The 19,512-nt window shown below is 33.8% G+C and overlaps 1 protein-coding gene across 1 annotated transcript; it reads right to left on the minus strand.

Annotated features, from left to right (window-relative positions):
• Positions 1 to 3,141: 3,141 nt before the first annotated feature.
• rab10 (RAB10, member RAS oncogene family) lies at positions 3,142 to 19,326 on the minus strand. Its single transcript, XM_008397306.2, has 6 exons — positions 18,597 to 19,326; positions 10,476 to 10,536; positions 8,465 to 8,603; positions 6,908 to 6,997; positions 5,223 to 5,324; positions 3,142 to 4,255 (listed from the first exon to the last, which is right to left on the minus strand). Exons 1-6 carry the CDS (start codon positions 18,721 to 18,723, stop codon positions 4,169 to 4,171), a joined length of 606 nt encoding a protein of 201 aa, XP_008395528.1. The 5' UTR covers positions 18,724 to 19,326; the 3' UTR covers positions 3,142 to 4,168.
• Between the last annotated feature and the right edge of the window lie 186 nt (positions 19,327 to 19,512).

A 19,512-nucleotide genomic window follows, 5' to 3' on the forward strand; every position in this document is an offset into this window, starting at 1 on the left:
GACAATTATCTAAAATGCTAATAACTATGCTGTAAAACTATTGGAATTTAAATGGTTCATAAAATTTGGAATAAATCACAGTAAAAAGTCCATGTATACTCAAGTTTAAAGTAAATGAAAATATTCACATTTCTCATTCCTTCATATACAACCTTTATGATCAAGAAAGTGTCCAGCTTTCTTGTGGCAAGGGTGATTTAAATCTACAGTTGTTTTTTTTTTTTTTTTTAAACTAGATTACGGTTAGGGATGTAAACGATCTACTTAATATTGTCAATTGATGGTTAGTTAAAATCAGTCCAACGCTTCTTTGTGTTGTAGTTTGGCCTCCATCCAGCAGAGGGCGCCGCTGGTCATCCTTAAGGGGAGCCATTGATGAAGAAACACAAATGGCGGAGATTTAACAGAAAAGCAAAGGCAAACAGTCGAAACGGATTCCTGTGTGGGATGCATTTTATGCAGTCCTGTTTTGAAATATAAACACTCGACAAGCTCTTAAAGTTAAATAATGTGAGGAAACCAACATATTTATTCAGTCAGGATTTAAATCAGCATATTATGAAAAATTAGCTTTTTATCTTATGGGTAAACGGTCGGCTCTCCTGATTCAAGAGAAAACTTTTTTTTTGAGAAATTGGCCTCATTTAATCGAGTCAATGGATAAGCTCAATAGATAATATGGATCCCTAATTCCGGCACATTTCAAATTCAAATAATTTTAGTAATTCAATTCAAATCTTAGATTTATGACACAATGGTATATATTAGTGTTCATTCAATTCGTTTTTTTTTTTTACTTTAAAGCAAGGGTTTAAGTTTAACAGCCATATTTTGGACCAGTTTAAAAAACCTTTTCACACATTTGGGCTACAGGAAGGTATGCTCATGTACCGTACACCTGGATCGATGTTCTGCCTGTTGTAGGCCAGCAGATGGCGCCACCGACTGAAAACTTCACTCCGACCTCGGCTAACTCCTCACTCTTCCTCCAGAATCGACCAACTTCATTTCAAAATGAAAGGAAAACTTACCTTCATCTGGAAAGAAGACTTGGTTCTAAACCTGTCCCAGTTAATCAATGAATGATTTAATCACATGATAAATTATTTTTCTTTGATAAAACACCATTTTATGGTGGGTGACATCCTACTGGGTGACATTTTTCAAATTAACGTTTTCTAGTAAGGTTTGCACCTTTTTAAATCAACATCTTAAACTTGTACATTGGTTCTTTTGTGTAGCTACAAAAGGTAAGCTATTAAAAATGTTAAAATATAAACTTTTTTGAGTTCACAACAAAGTCATTTATTTATGAATGAAGTTTGGACTAAAACCAGTTATGAAGATAATTTACCAAGTGGGTGTTCTGGTTAGATGAGTGTAAATACACTCGAGTCACATGAAAGAGCTGAAAAAGATCAACCTACATTGTTATATCAATGTTTATACTTTTGTACCATTATACAATAATGTTATTAAAAATTGCTAAAGTTGACTAAAACAAAAACCCAGTTTCCAAAAGCAGAAGTCATTTTTAATTTAAAAAATGACTTAATTCTGCACCATAATTCATAAGTGTTGTCCCACTACGTTTCTCTTGGCTGTTAATATACATAATTTCATTTTTAATAACTGACCTGGTTAAATAAAGGTCGATTGAGAAACGTACACCTGAATTTCTATTCTACTGTAAGAGCTACAAAGAAATCAATAGTTAAATGTATTAATGATTTACAGCTTTTATGGCTTTTCACAGAAGACTTAATTAGGATATACAGCCCAATTAGATTTGTCAGATAAAAAATAACCTTCAAACAGGTATTAAAAACACTTTTCATAAAGTCCACATTTCTGTTTTTGTGTTCTAAATTTAAATGTTTTTCAATAGATGTTAGAAAATCTAATGAAAAGTTACTTTTACAATAATGTTTCTAATTTATTGAAAGGGTCTGCATCTAATTTAAAAAAAAATGCTACACAACTTATCTTCATAATTATTTACATTGCACAAAGACGTCTTTTTTTCTGAGTTTTTGATAAGAAAAGGTGCTGAAGAAAATAGGCTCCCGCCACCAGGGGGCGCCAAGTGACAATGGTTTGTATATTTGCTTCAAAGAACCGTTTTTATTGCTGGTACAGATAAAAGATTTTGTACCATTAAGGACAATTAATAGAAATTTATGAAAAAAGTAATTTTAATTTAGTGTGCAACTATGTTTAATATTTATTAAAAGAAATAACCAGTATTCTTTTCTTAATTTTCCTTTTAATATGATGGTTTTGTTATGCAAAGTTGATTTAAATGTATTAATTGATCAATATATGCAAAAGGGGTTCACTAGAATATAATTTGTCCCAGTCGATGTTTAACTGAAGGTTCAAATAACATTTATGTACAACAAATTACTCACAATATTGCAGAGTATTAGGACCAGGCTAAGAAAAAAAAAATTAATTACAAGAATAAAGTCGTAAAGTTAGAAGAAAAATGTAATACAAGAATAGTTGTACGACAGTAATTCAACGTAATACGAGAGTAAAGTCGTAATACAAGAATAAACTGTCGTACGACTATTTTCATAGTAAATTGTGATGAGAATAAACTCAATATTACGATGATAAAGTCAAAGTGTCAGAATGAAGTCGTAATAGTATGACAATAAGTCGACGTAATACAAGAATAAAGTTGTAATATTAGGAGAATAGTCGTATACTATTTCAACGTAGCACTTGGTAGTATGAAAATAAAAACGTCATAATAGTAGAATAAACATTAGGAGAGTATAGTTGTGCAATTAGTCAACGTAATATGAGAATAAAGTTGTAAAAACAGTAGAATGAAGTAAATTTATCATGACTCCAACACTAAAATATTAATTAAAATTGATAATGTTGAGCATCTTGTGAAGTTATACTCTAGAAATAACTTTTTTCTCATAATTTTACTACTTTCTTCCACTTTCTTCCTGTATTTTGGCTTTATTCTTATAATTAAAAAGACCAACATAAGGACCCAATACTCCGTCGTACAACAGTTTTAACCACCGATTTAAGTGATTATTATCGTTTTATCATCAGCGATGTTAAAAGTCACCAGCTCTGAAACTGCCTTCAAGTCGCACATGATTGAGGACAAACAACTTAAACAAGCTTATTTTTTTAATGGATCTGCAAAACTGTTTGAATTTCCAAAGAGAACTCATGTACCTCCCGCCCACAGTTACCCAGTGGCAAACGTTACACAATGTTAAAGAAACGTCTCCAACCCAAAGAAACCTGCATGCAAAAAAAAAAAAAAAATTTTAAAATAGGGGGAGGGGGGAATAAAAAGAAAAAACAAACTCAAATATAAAGTAAAATAATCCATACAGATAAAAATAAAATATCAATAAACAGGACATACTGTATAATGCCGTTCTCTTGGCTGAAGGAGAAATTCAAACGCTTTAGATTCAGTTCCGCTTCTTTGCAACCGACAGATTATTGAGCTGTAATTTCATTGGGTAGATGTGGCTCCACCCACCACTAAGCCCCGCCCCTGTCTTCCATATAAGGCACAGGACAAAATAAACCCCCACATACAAAAGGAGCTAGCCACGCCTCTGTCACTTGGTAAAGAAGTGTAAATCAACAAATACGGTAAGATGACAGAAAGCCCACTAAAGTGTACAAAAAGTTTTTCCTATTTATATATTTTAATTTTTTATAATTTTTTTTTTTTTTTTTTTGCCTGATTTTTTTTTTCTTTTTGTTTTACGTCGAGTTCCTCTGAAGGTGAGAGCTGTGGGTGGGCCGTGTCAGGGGGAGAGGAGGAAGTGATCTCAGGCAAAAAAAAAAAAAAAAAGAGCAAATATTACAAATATGAGAATTTAAAACAAATGACAAGAAACGTGACTGGATTTCTCCTTTTATCAGAAATAAAAATGATCATCAGATGCACGGTGGAGGAACATAAGGGAGAAGAACGGGGTGGGTGGGGCGTCGCTTCGGCGAGTGAAGTGGTTTATTGTTTTATTCTGATAAAGAGACAAAGTGTCAGTGTGAGAGAAAACTCATGAGACAGGTTAAGAGGGCGAGACGGTTAGAGTTAGCAGTTAAAGAGAGACTGTGTGTGTGTGTCGGTGTGTGTGCGTTAGTGTGGGTGAAACTGGGTTGTTGTTGTTGTTGTTCAGCTGCAGCACTTGCTCTTCCAGCCTGTTACTCCACCTCCACTGCTGATGTCCACATTTTCACTGTTGGGCTCTTTTACAGGCGTCTGTGCAGCAAAAATAAACAGAAACAAACATCATTTTATCCCACCGCAGGTCTAGGTGCTCACTGGTTACGTTTACGTCAGTAACCGTTTGGGAAAAATGTGAGTAAACTTTCTGGATTTTCTACTCACTGAGTGAAAAACAAAAAATTTTTAACCAAAAATTCACTAGATTGACGCCTTAAATTTCTGATAAAGTTTTATATTGAAAGAAACCAATTTGGAAAAATGTTTTTTGCCCGATTTTGTCATTTGTGTAAATAATTTCGGTCTTTGAAATACCAACATTTCCACTTTACTTCATATTTTGGTTCGGTTGAAGAGGGAATTTTTCAGATATTAAATGATTGATCATTTGTCACTTCACAGGACAAGGAAATATGGATGAGAGCACAAATGTGTTCATGTAGACTGAGGTTAACGCGTATGAGTGTGTGTGGGTAAAGCTGGATAAAATAGAAAAGTAATTAACCTGTTAATTAACCATAGTAAAAGCTACTACAACATATTAAAGAAAGCTTAAAATGTCAACAGAATTATAACAAATATTTTGTCTTAAAATATTTGTTATAATTCTGTTTGATGTTGGTAGAAGGTTTGAGCATTTATCAATAATAATAATAGACTAAAATAGGAAATAATGCAGTGATTCGGCAAATTAAAGGGATCAATATTTAAAGGTGTCCAGCATGATTTGCCAACGGAGGCGTAAAACGATTGATTTTGTTTAAATATTTCTGCAGTAATTTGACATTTTGCTTCTCTCCTGGTCGAATTGAAGAGTACAAGTCCAGGAAAACTTGCGTCGTCTTGGTGACAGAAGTCACCTGTTGCCCTTTATGAGCCTCAGACTGCGTTGATCATTTATTTCATCTGAAAAGGAATGCTGCCAGACCTCGTCACTCATCTACACAGGAACCAACTTTCTGACGCAACAAACACAAACTTTGATGTGAAAAGCAACACAAACCTTTCTGAGGATGTCTTCTGCTAACGTGAGGAAAGCCTTCTCGATGTTGATGTTGGCCTTAGCACTCGTCTCAAAAAACCTAATGCCATGCTCCCTCGCAATCTATGAACACAAAAAGAGAAATAAAAAATAAAAAAAACAGACTTGGAAGCCACGGATGTTGTTCCATGAAAGTCCAGGCTAAATTTAAAGTTTGCAGGGCTGAGATCAGGTATCGCTGGTTTATTGCACAGCACTTTCATCAGGTGAGATGGTGCGAGTGAGCAGCTGATGTCTCATGGTGTGGAAAGGAAACTCACTGTAATCTCAAGCTGAGTAAAACTCTAAATTTTAACTCAAACTGTGCAAATCATCAATGAAAATGACTTGGAAAATATCCTCTGAATCTCAAAATCCCAAATGGCACAAGGAAAATGTCATGTTTGTAACATGTAAAATATTGTGGAAAAACCTTTTTTAAACATTAATTGATCTATTTTCAATTAACTATTATTTTAGTAATCGATTAATCAATTATTCTGATTATTAATCAAATTTTAAAAATGGCAACTTTTTATGTAGCCACTTAATTTTATGCGATATTACAAACACATTAAAATATGCAAGTAAACAATCAATTTCGACTGCCATTACCGATTATTTTAGTAATCGATTATTCCGATTAATCAGATATTTAAAAAGCGACAATCTAAAAAAAAATTTATTTAACAACTTAAGACGTTTGTACAATATTACAAATACATTAAAATATGCAAGTAAACAATTTCGGCTGCCATTACTGACTGTTTTAGTAATCGATTAATCGATTACTATGACGATTAACTGGGAAATCCAGATTTTTCAATTAACCATTTATGATTATTTTATACAATGTTAAGACATACAGATTTTAAAAAATTCAACAATTTTTTAAAATGAGAAAATTAATATGTTGTTGCCTGAAATACAATAAAAGCATTTCGTTAGTGAATTTGAACCGGATGAAGACAAAACTTCGCCACATGTAGAGATTTGGGTAAAATCTTTAGAGACAAAGGCGTTTAAATCCAAAATGTACATATATTTTGTACAGTTTGGACTTAATTACTGCTCTAAATCTATTAGTTTGTTTTCAGCAAATTATCCAGATTATTCCAGATAACGATTAATCGATTACTAAACTAGTAATTGATTGACAATCATTTCAATTAATCGATTAATCGCAATTAATCGGTTCAGGCCTAATTGTAATACAGCAATTCAGAAAGTTACTCCTCAAAAGTGCTTAAGAGCTTTTATCACCCCTCTTACAGCAACAAATAACCCATTTTTAGCTGCTGGCAACATAATTACCTGTAAGATCCATTTTTATGTCGATCCTTTTGGTAGCTATTAGCTCAGCAGTAAAATATAAAGTTAGTTTTGCAGGATAAACTATGTTGCGCACAGCTTAATTATGTTGTGACAATGTAGCTGTGGATTTAAAGCTGAAGCAGCTGAATCAAAATGTGAAAATGTTCTCATCACATTCTTTAGTTTTTGTTAAAAGACTATAATCTATGTGATAATCTCCAGCACATCACATATGGTGAACATTTTCCCAAATTTTCTGCAATAATCTGAGCTTGAAAAGCAGCAGCAACAAATCAGCCAATCAACAGAGAGAACACTGATGGGGAACGGCTCAGGTGGGTCGGTCGGCTCACCTGCTCCCCCTTGGCTTTCGGTACAACCCTCTTGTCCTCCATGTCACACTTGTTGCCTAGCAGCATTCTCTCAACATCTTCATTTGCATGCTGGAAACAGAGGAAATTGTTTCTTAGGATCCTTTTAATAACTCCAAGATTTATTTTACTAATAAATATCCTAAGCAAAAACAAAACTTGAGTGATATTTTTGGCATGTTGAACGTCTTCGATAATTCCCATTTAATAATCTGCCAAATCTGGACTAAATTATTGAACACTAAACTTTTTCAATGCACAAACAGCAATAAGTGATTAGATTTATTAGTTAATCCCAAATTATTATTAAAGTTGGCGAGAAAAATAAGGTGAAAAAGCAACAATAAATGACAATTTAAACATAAAAGCTGTTAGCTTTTCAGAAATTCAAATATTAAAAAAATAATAATTATGCTAAATAATAGAAAATAATACAAATGTAATATCTTTTATCCGCAAAAAATTATGTCAAATCATAAACAGTAATTTAATGGTTAATCATCATTATAAATAAAAATAATTTAATGGAAAATAAAAACATATCTACCAATAATATTGGTTAAAAAAAATAAGGTTAAATAATAAAAATATTAATTTAATGGTTAATCATCATAAAAAACACTATTTAATTTAATGGTAAATCATTAAAAAATAATATAAATTATACTGAAGCTACCACAAAACATCTAAAAATAAATGGTAAATAATAAATATAGCAATTTAAAAGGTTAATCATCAACATAAAAGCTCTATAATCGTTACCAAGAGTTTATTATTGAACAATAAGAAACTTAGTTTTTGCCCCTACTCTAAGAATATCTTTAACCTTTTTGAATATAGTGTCGGAATATAAAAAGTATTAAAATTACTTGAATTACATTTAAAACTTTGTTTTTAGCTGTACAGAATGATTTAGCAATACAGCCTGAAGTTAAAATGTAAAATCTGTTACCTCCTTTAAATTTAGCGTGTCAATGGTACACTATTTTAATCTAAAAGGCGAATAGTATAATTATAATTTTATAATCTGAAACTACTTGTACATTTACTGATGTTTAAAGGCGAAGCTCAGCTTAAATTAAAACAGATTAGTCACACTCAGGAAAGTCTCCGTCACGACTTTCCTGCTCAATCAAATTAGTAAAAGTTGGTCAGAAACAGAAGACGTTCGTCGTGCTCAATAGTTTATTCAAACAGCTTTTTTCCACTAGATTAGCAACAAAAAAAATAGAGAAAACCGTTTTAAAATCTCAGCTTCTTTGGGGGTTAGAGCACCAAATGAAACGTCAACTTCTCAGCAGGAAATTCATTGTTTCCTTTCCTCTTTAAAAACAGCAACGGTGACACAAATTACAATGACAAGGTCAGATGGCCTCGCCCAGTTTGGCCCGACACTTTCCACTGAAAACGCACCGACTAGTCCTTTCTGTCCACGAGCAAAGAGTTCAAGTTGGCCTTTAAAACAAACTGCAAACTGTGTCTAATCCACTGAATTATTCCCGTTTTGTCCTGCTGGCTGCATTAGTTTCCGTTTCTCACCTCATCAATGTTGCGCAGCCATTTGCTGATGTTTTCGAAGCTCTTGGCGTTAGTGATGTCATAGACCAGCATGATGCCCATGGCGCCTCTGTAGTACGAGGTGGTGATGGTGTGGAACCGTTCCTGGCCTGCTGTGTCCCTGCACAGCAAAAGGTTCACTTAGAAATGCTACATTTATCATCAAATGCATTCCAGATAATACGAAAAAATAAATAAAATGCAACAGAAAATATATTTCTATACGTATACGAACAAAAACATACAAAAGGGGGTAAATTAGACAGGAGCAACATCTTATTTTCCACCTAAAATGCATATTTAAAGCTTTTTAAGTCATTTATGACATGTTTATACAGATGCACCAATCACTTCCGATACGATATCTGAGGTTTAGTATCGACCGATTTGGTACAGAAACATGGTGAATTAACTCAAAACATTCCTATAAAGAGAGAAAGTTTTCATGTTTCACACTAAAGAACATGTGGCAAACAATATAAACTAATATAGGATCCAACTTCATCAAACTGAATCATATTTTCCCAATTTAGAATCAATACGTTCAAGCTGTGAGTATGTTTGTTGTGAATTGGTTGAATTAAAATTAGCTTTATTCTCCATTCATATAATTTCACTTTTTTAAGGTTCACTAAACCATGGGAGAAAATCCAGGAGCAAAACATTTTCTAATACTGCTCAAATTTAAGAAAACATCACAAATTATATTACTGGTAAATGTTGCATCGACTTCTTCAGATAACTGACATCCCTCTCCCTTAGCTTCTGATTTTAGCCATTAAGATCTGTATTATCATTGTTATTGTTGGTATAAAACGATTCCCATCTTGTATGGATGCAAATTTCAAGAACATAGCCTGAAAAAGCTGAACGTTTTCAGTGTTGACGCATCTATAAAACAGGGAAAAAAATGAAAAATTTCAGAATTTCACCTGCAAAAAGCCAATTAAAAAGGAAAATCATTTCATTTCAGTTGCAATTTTCAGCATAATCTCATCTTCTAACAAGACTGTTGMGGTTCATGTGACGTTTTATGTTCAACTCAACTGGACATGAGGAGTTAAATTCATTGGTTCAATCCAAAACACCAGAAGTCTAAACAAGTAGATTCCTGCAACGTTTACATGCATCCCTGCTGCAACGCAGCTGAATAAAACGGTTAATTACAGCTTCAGCAGGCTATCAAAAGTTTGGTAAAGAGCAGTTAATTAGATTCTGGGGAGTTGCAGCAAGAATGCATATAAAAGCTGAAAACAAACAGATAATGGAGTCTCTGTAAGCAAAACGGTCCTTCAAAGAGGGGCTGGTTGAGACCAAAAACACCAGATTGAAGCTTTTTGTCGTCCATTCTTTGGTAGAAAAAGTGACCCATAAAAAGACAATCATGCAACTTAATGAGCTTATTTTAAATTGGTTGTTTAATTGATTAATTGCTAAGGCTGTTGCTGTGCACACAACCCTAACCGCAAGATGATTGTTCACCAATTAAAACATCAAAGCCAGATGTTTGCCATGTAGAACCAGAATAAATGGAATAATTTTTATTGAAAGCCTAGATTGGATTTTATGGAAACATTTGGAAATATTTGACATAAACCAACCCAACTGTGAAGAAGAGACGGCTCCAAGCCTGATGTAATAAGCAATAAATCCATTAAAATAAAACAAGCGGAAAAATTTCCATTATTGTTTTATTCGCGTCTCTCCGTTTCTACCAAAGACTGGATGACGAAACGCTTCAATCTGCTGTGCTGCACTTGGAAAGCAGACGGTTAAACTCCAGCTGGTGGAAATGATCCGTAGTGGACCAACAATGATGCAGCAAATGTCCTGATGGACTCCTGGTGACCATTTCCTGTTCTTGCATACTTCCAGGCTTGAGGGAGTTTTGTCAAACAGATGTTGTACTATGATACAAGTGAGAAGCTGAAGCAGCCACACAATAAAAAAAAAGTTGGCAGTCTACAAATAAAAGCTTAAAAAAAGGACTTACCAAATCTGTAGTTTGATCTTCTTTCCTTGTAATTCAACAGTTTTAATCTTGAAGTCTATTCCTGTAAAGAAAAACAGACGTGTCAGAAGCATTTCACATATTTTTGCGAGTTTATCCGAGTGACAACACAAAGAAAATCGATTAACTGAAGTAGGGCTGGAATCGATTAATCAAATTCATTGTGATTAATTGGTTGAAATCGATTAATCGTTAACTAGAATATATAAAAGTTATTTGATGGGGGGGAAAAAAACATATTTAGAGCTGTAATTAAGCCAAAACTGTATAAAATATCTATACATTTTGCATTTGAACGCATTTTATAATTTTATCATCACCCTGTTCAGACTTACTAAAGGAATGCTTATTTTCTTATTTACTATGGAACTGAATAATTTGTATATTTGCATCTTTCAATGCATTTCTAATGAATGAAAAAGGCTTGAGTGGTTAAATGAAAAATATGTAGAATATGACATTTTTATCCAATTAATCGTCAGAATAACTGACAGATTAATTGATTACTCAAATAATTGGTAGATGGAAGTTTATGTAGTTTTGTGGCAATTACACAAAAACAGACAAGTCAGATGAAAGCCAAAGAAAGACATTAAGGAGAAGATGAATGGAAAAAGAAAGAACGCGTTTCGATTCTGAAGAGTTATGTTTGTTCCTTTAACCCAAACAGTTCAGGCTGAAATCGAGGTAAAAACCAAAAAAATTAATCGTTTCAGTCCTACTAAATACATACATCTCTTTTTATATTTATTATTTTTAGCACTGTTAGTTAAAATAAACATGCAAAACAAGAATCAAAAGATAACATTGATTTTGTAGATTTAAAACAATATTTCACATTACAGAAGTCTTACTTCCCTCTGGAAGGACTTTAAACCGAGATTTGTTTTTTTTAATGACGAGTGTTTTTGTTTTGAGGAGTTATGATGGAATATAATACAAATTAATTTATGGCAGCTACTTTGGGAAGAACTGACATTCAATGTTGATTTTCATAAGACATTTAGGTCAAATATTGTAAAGTTAAGTGTCTTAATTTTAAAAAGTCTGAAAAAGTACAGCACCAAAGTGAAATAAACCACCATTAACACTAGTTAGAAAAGTTTTCATGGTTTGGTTGAAGGCCTAGTCTAAGCCCTGCGATTCATTCCTTCATGTGAACCTCGTTTTTGGTCAGTTCTGCTTCAGTCAGGACGTTTTCCTGGTCAAAAGGTTGAAGAAACAGCTGCGTTTTAGGTGGGGTGGAGTCGCAGAATAACGAAGGAACTGCCTGCCAAAATGTGACTCACCAGATATTATGGACAGCCTTGGGGGAGAAGGAGCGGGAAAAAGTTTTAGTTGCTTCAAAAGACGCATAAATAATATAATCCGGGATGATGTATAGAGAAAAAGGGACAGTTTTATTGATAACAGTCCATTATTTTTAAACACTGGCCTCAGCATTGGGAAGTTGGGTAAAAAAGAAAAAACATATTCACTGGAAATTGGACATACTTCCCTAAAATAGGACTTCAATGACAATCTAAACTGAAAGAGGATCAATTCTTTCCCAACATAAATACAAGGCACTTTCCAGTTGCCATGGAAATAAAAAACCCCAGAAAGCATTTTTTAAATGACAGATCATCAGAAAGATATTAAGGAAGATCCAGGTCATCCTGAAGAAAAGCAGCCTGGAAAGGATGATGACAGAGGGGGTTTCCCAGCCGGGTATTTTGAGAAGCAGCTGTCTCTGAAAAGGTATGAGACCTGAGCCGGAAGAGACGACATTCCTCTTCCAGGTTTTCAGTTCTGCTCTTCACACAGTTTTGGTCGACTCAAAGTTTGCATTTATTGGTAGGAAGATGGTTTCCATACAGCTATGCTCCAAACGCTGTATTGCTCAGTACAGCGTTTTAAATAATTTTAAATCAAAACAACAACAATCTGCAGTCATAAACATATGTAGTCATGGTTAAAATCGAGTTACATGTTTTTAATAACATGAGTGTTTTTGTTTTGAGGTGTTATGATGGAATATAATACAAATTAATTTATGGCAGCTGCTTTGGGAAGAACTGTGGCATTCAATGGTGATTTTCATAAGACATTTAGATCAAATATTGTAAAGTTAAGTGTTTTGAAGCACTAATTTTAAAAAGTCTGAAAAAGTACAGCACCAAAGTGAAATAAACCACCATTAACACCAGTTAGAATAATAATAATAATCAATCTGGAGTCATAAACATGTAGTCATGGTTAAAATCGAGTTACTTCACCACAAATCTTAATAGAGTCCATTTTTATCAAGTAAAGCTGCAACTAATGATTATTTTAGTGATTAATGATTAATTGGGTTTTTTAAAAAGGCACATTCTGTGAATATTCTATGTAATATTAAAATGCATAAAAAATGCAAATAAGCAATTAAATTCCTATTTTAATTAAGAAATGCATTTTATTGCCTAAAATGCAATAAATTGCTGCATTTTATTAGGTGGCATCAGATATACAATATATTATACATGTATAAATAAACATTACTAAATAAATAAATGTAATACCCAAATAAATAGGTATTTTAGGTAATAAATAAATCTTTATTTACTTATTTATTATAAAGATTTATTACCCAATACATGTTTATTTAGGCAATTAATGATTTTATTGCCTAAAATGCAATACAATTTGTATTAAAATAAACATTTTATTGCTAAGAATTGCTTTAATGATTTGTAGTAACAGATGCATTTGCAGTTAAAAAAAAAACAACTTCTGAAATCAAAATGTAAAAAACTCGGTCCTTTCTGCTTATATTTTTTCCACAGAATTTAAACCAGGTGTAGATAAAACTAACATTTACAAAATGCTTTTTATTTGATCTAAAATGCGAATTGTAGATATATTTTTGGCTTTGTTACTATTCTGAATATGTTCTTTCAGCAAATTTCCTGTTTTGAGTCTTTAACATCAGTTAACGATTAATCGATTACTAAATTAATTGATTTCAGTATTTGATTAATCACAATTAATCGTTTCAGCCCCAATTCCAAGTTCACAAAAGAATACACTTATTTATAGAATTTGATTTCCATGTTGTTATTGTTTACATTTTATTTTGTAAGTATTTCAAGAGAATGGAATGTGTTTGATTTTGCAACTTTAATATTTTATTTGACGGTTTTTTATGATCAAACAGTAGAAAGTGAAATAGCAAGTTAAAAAATAACTTAAGGAATCACTTGGGAACACATTTCAAAACGCAATTATTTCCCAGGCAGCATCACTAAAAAAAAAAAAAAACGGCACAAAATATTTCGACTGATTCCAATGATAGCTGGCAATTTTATAAATGTAAATTAAAGGTGGTACAAAGATAAAAATACAAGTTTCCTGAACTGAAATCAGCACCATGTGGGAGCAATTTCTGCTAAATCCCAATTTTCATGTTACAACCATCAGGGCTGAAATGCAGAAAAAACTCAAACAGCCTTTCAGATTGCACACCAAAAATGACATGAAACATAATTTTACGCGAAAAGATGCTGCAATATTTCACACTATTTAAAAGCCAGTGGTTGTAGCAGAGTATGTAAGCGTATCCAAGTCGTAAAATGTGAATTACTAATCAATTTACCTTCGGTAAGTACCTAAACTTTTCCCCCAAAGCGCAGCTGAACGTGCCAGAGAGACTCATAAAAAACACAATAAAGTTTTCTCCTTTGCACTGATTGGTAATAACTTTAAAAGTCTAGCAGTGGTTATAACTGAGTTTACTGCTGGTTATACAGAGAAAACATTTATCAGAACCTGTGTGTTTCTAGTTTGACACCTGAACGGTGCGGTTATGAGAAAATGGGCCGTGTCATTGCTTCCGGTTTATTCATGTCAAACAGGTTTCAGGTGAGATCTCCATCTAAACTTAGCTCCTTTCACAACTTAGACATCAACAAGTTTCACCAAACAATTGACTTTAAAAAAGACAAAACAAAAAAAACCAATGACAACTAAAACCTGTTCTGCTGACTTTAGACTGTTGAATTCATTTCCACATTTCTATAAATGAAAACAGAAAACCCTGCTGCTGCTGCCAAGATCAGCAGGCCAGGGCCAAAGGTCACTCTTGTTCTTTTTCCCTCTCACTGAAAAGCCTGCTGGTCGACTGTATTTAAGAACTACAACAAAGATCTTAAAGGATTGGTTTTACTCTGCCCTTTTTAAGTAATCTGAGCAAGAAGACCGACCGTAATAAATAAATACAAAAACACAATCCTACCAAGTATTTTTGTTTCTAGTAACTTCTAGCTAGATATACTAGGTTTCCCTCTGAAAACTAGCTAAGCCTGGTGGTTGGGCCGTTGTGTTTTTGAGTTAAAAAAATGTTTAAAGTTGACAGGAAATTTGAAAATATCACTTGATAATTATGTGTTATTGAAAGATTGGAATATTACCTGAATACCAACTAAAAGCCTTAAAAAATGCCAACATTTCAGACGCTTAGCCTGGTGGGGGGCCACAAGTAAAGCCTGGTGTCCCGCCAGGCTTATAATACACTGGGGGAAACCCTGTTATAGGAGTAAAAAAATCCTTAATACTGATGAAAAAGTTCTAGCTTCACTGTCAGGTTCCACTTATAACTTTGAAAAAATGTCTTGTTATAAGAAAAAAATCGGCTTGTGGAACTAGAACCTTTTCATCAATGCTAAGGAATTATTGACTTAAAAAAAGCTCCTATATCTTGTAAAAAGTTACAAAGATATTTCCTTAACTAGACCAAAAACACTTGGTAAGAGTTTGTGTTTTTGCAGTGCAGTGCAAATCGTAGCAAAGATGCAGAATGAAAAGTTACTGGTAAATTACTTTTGTCTTATTCCAATTGTACCAAGATATTTGAGCTAAAAACTAGACCAAAAATACTTGGTAAGAGTTTGTGTTTTTGCAGTGTAGAGCAAGTTGAAGCAAAGGTGTAGAATGGAAAGCAGAAGTCTTCATGTATTGGCAAGCGCTGCAACAGCAAAGCAGTTCATGTCTCAACAACGACAAATTAATCCAACTTGGATGCTGCTGGAAACAGCTGCTTATACTCAGGATACCTTAACAAGACATAAGTTATTAAAAAGAAATGTCGAAACGAAAGTTGAGTCCAAAGGATCAGGGACAATAATGTCAGAGCACTCTAATGTTTCATTACTACTCAGCGCGGGTCTTAAGCAATAAGAGTAAATGGAGGCCTCGCTTTGGCTGCGCCGGGATTTGACATACTTTGACACTTAACTCATGCAAGTGCGATTTTAGATGCAAGTGTAGAGAAGAGGCTGATGATGCCACCTTGGAGGATTGTTTAAGACTCCCACTGGAGGATCTGAGACATTCATACACTCACAATTCAAAGCTTCATTGCTTTTCAGTTGCAAAAAGCTGTTTTAACTTGTAATGCTACATAAATTGCTTAAATACACCCAACAGGTTTGTTTGTTTATCCTTAAGATAACAATCAGATAAATTCTGCAATTGTTATACAGAGTTTTGTTGACCTTATTTCAATGATCGAGTCATTAAGTCATCTTGTGTCATGTTGTGGCAACAGCTACAAAGTCCTTAAAGCCAGAGAACCTGTTTATGGTTGACGTCACCTCGTCTGTAGCCAAAATATTTTAACAAAACTGACTTGTTTCCTTCATCCCCCCAACAAAGTCTCCAGTGGTATATTCTGGTTTTTATTATTCAGCTATGGCTGAAAACCAAAATCAATGTCACCTATTGGCAATATTTTACAAAACAAATGTGAATCTGTGAGCCAGTAATGATAAACTGATTTAGTTTTTTCCAAAACAAACAAATACCATGCAAAGTTTAAACTGTTTAGTTGTTTTTTTGTATTAGGTACGGTATTTATTGACAATAAAAATGCACATTTCTATCTAACTTAACATGTAATAATGACAGAATGCAGGCAGAGTGCAGCTGTATGTTTCTTTCTTTACAGCAGAGAAAATTTGGCTGTTCTGAAATAATTTAAGTCATGGGAACTAAAAGAGCAGCTCTATCACTATGTAGTTTTAAAAAATAAAGTTGCCAAACTACAAAACACATTAACGTCAAACACAGACTGCAGGATGGATACATTAATAATTAGCCAAAGTAATTAATCAGCTACTATCACATAATTATGTTTGTGTTAATCTATAGAAAGCAACCGATTTAAAAAATACAGTTACAATACTATAACTGTAATAATCATTACGTTGTCAAATTTTAGTAGCAGTAGAAATAAATATTGCTTTTAGGTTGTAAACAAAAAAAAAACAATTTGGACTTTTATTAGGGATATACAATGAAACAATGATCATAATGTGAAAATTTCCTACTTCTACTCCCACTTTTGGAAGTTTTGTTTTTCTACTCCAACAACAACAACAAAAAATTATTTCAACATCCTCAATTGCAATTCTGTGGGTGAGAGGAATCTATTTTGCTACCTAAAATAGGCTACAGTGTGTCAATTATTCTACTTTAATTTATACTTTTTAATTTTGGATGGGCAATTATTATTTCACCTATTGTTATTATGAAAAGGATACTTTATTAAGCCTTAAATTAACTGTAAAAGTAACAAGAAAATCTAATATGTGTTTGCAAATCCCCGAAACATTTTGAACTACTTTCCCAAAAGTGTTCAGCAACAGGTGGGGCAGGGCAGTGCTGCATTACTCTATGGCAAGAACCTTAAAGGTATAGGTAGCTTTAACTAAGTATAAGAACTTTACAGTTTAAAAACTTTGGTTTGCATTAATACTGATACAAAATATGACTGAACATAATGATTATGAAGGTTTTGGTGGCAGATTTGCAAAACCTTAAACTGTATGTAATGATATTTATACCATTTTTATTATTACTGCTAAAAACGCTCTAAAATATGTTGTATTGTATTATATTTTGATAAGTTTATCTTGACATTGCTCATCTCTTTTTTGAAAGCATCTTTTCTGATTTGTAACAGGTGCATTACTGGTTATTGCGCTGCAGGTTTCACAATATAATTAAAACAGATTACTTTCTATTATGAGTCAAGATTATCAGGATCCCTGTCAAAAAACACACCTAGAATTCAATTTATTTCTTTACTTCCTGTTAGCAACATAACAAAATGTGTAGTCCTATAAAACAAGGTTTTAATTTGTCTGAATAGAGGTACAATTTTTTTATAACCCAAATAGTTTGTTTTCATGCTATTTACAAAAAACAAAACGACTTGATCGAATCAGTTCTCTTTTCCATCAGCTTTTCTAATACTGACAAAATCTGGATACATCTCAAAAGTGCAACAAATGGTGGTAATAAATGTGGTTGACCCATTACTTTTTAATGTATTTGATGCATTTGTATACAATTTTATGCTGTTAGGAATAATGCTAATTTTTGTGATGAATAACAGGTTGTTATGTAAATTAACAACAGAAACCGCTGCAGCTGTTTGTTTTAAAACTACAGACATTATCTTAGCATTGTATGAATTTTATTGTAATGTCCTTTCAATTGGATATATAATTCTTTTGAGTGTTGCTTGTATTGAGCTTTTATTCTGTGGCATTGCCAGTAATGGCTTTTATAAACAAATATACATACATCTGCAAGAGATGCTGTCTAATTTGTAAAAGCAAGCACATAATATTTATTATCTGGCTGTATTGGAGAAGCTAATGCTTGTCATTTGGTTTGAGGAATACTTTTCAGAGTTTGTCACAGTATGGCCGCCTTGCAGTGCTACCAACACGTCGTTGTTAGCCACTGACAAGACAAAAAAATACCTCTACATTAACAAACACTTAGAGCCGGTGTGAACGTAAACTATCACAATGTTTTATTCACTTAAACAAGAACCAACAAAAACAGGCGTTGTGGATCATTCCAGAGGTTTTTTTAAAGAATAATCCGAGGCCTGGAGAAACGATGCATGCTAGCAAAGCAGCTAACCAAATATGTCCTGCCTACCATTTCCAGCTGCATGGTGGGGGTCAGACGACTTTCCAAGCTGTCAAAAACCTCCGACAGAGGTCGGAAACTATCAGGAACACCTCCAACTACAAGCCCAGTTGTGTGTGTGTCACCTGGAGTTCTTACCTATGGTAGAGATGAAGGTTGTGTTGAAGGCGTCGTCAGAGAAGCGGAACAGCACGCAGGTCTTCCCCACACCCGAGTCGCCGATCAGCAGCAGCTTGAACAGCAAGTCGTACGTCTTTTTCGCCATTGAAAAATAATTATGTGTTCACACAGATACAAAAAGAAACAAAGGACAAACTAGCACGGCTACGTGAAGTCTAATTCCAGCTCCGTGGCCAACTTGACCAACCCGCTCCAGCCCTCCTGGCTGTTAACAGTTAACAATCTGGGATTTGTTGATTAGCTTTGGCGAGCTAGTAGTAGGCTAAAATATCACCCAAATAAAGAACCCAAATACGTGTCCAAGAAGTTGATATATCCCGAACTGTTTCTTCTCTTACAACATGAGAACAAAAAGCAAAAAAAAAAAATGGTATCTCCTCCCGTGTGATTCCTCTTTTCCACTCTCTTTTCTCCCACACAGTCGGGACAAAATGGCTTCTCTCTACGTCTCTGCCCCAACTCACTCTTTCTTCAAACTAACTGCGAGCTAATTCAAATTCTCCGCACACGCCGTCATTCCAGAGCCCCGCCGAGAGCTCGACTGAGAAGAATTGGGAATAAACCAAACATGAAAGTGAATTAAATCCACTGTCTGCTAGGTGTTATTTAGCTTTTCAGATGAGATTAGAGCAGAAATACAGACGACCGCCGTCGCCTTCGAATAGGAGCCACAGCGGCGACTCCCTGTACCAATGGACACGCCTTCTCCAAACCTTCTGTCAAAATATAAGCTTTTGATTGGTTACTGAATCTGCCAATTGGTGGTATAACTTACTGTGATTGGTTGAAACAGTAAAGCTCGACCAGTCAAGGGGCGTGCTTTAGCGTGACCGATAGGCCAAAATGTTACTGCGTGAATCACCCTGACATTACG

The sequence above is a fragment of the Poecilia reticulata genome, linkage group LG21 (assembly GCF_000633615.1).
Source record: "Poecilia reticulata strain Guanapo linkage group LG21, Guppy_female_1.0+MT, whole genome shotgun sequence".
Lineage (NCBI taxonomy): Eukaryota > Metazoa > Chordata > Actinopteri > Cyprinodontiformes > Poeciliidae > Poecilia > Poecilia reticulata.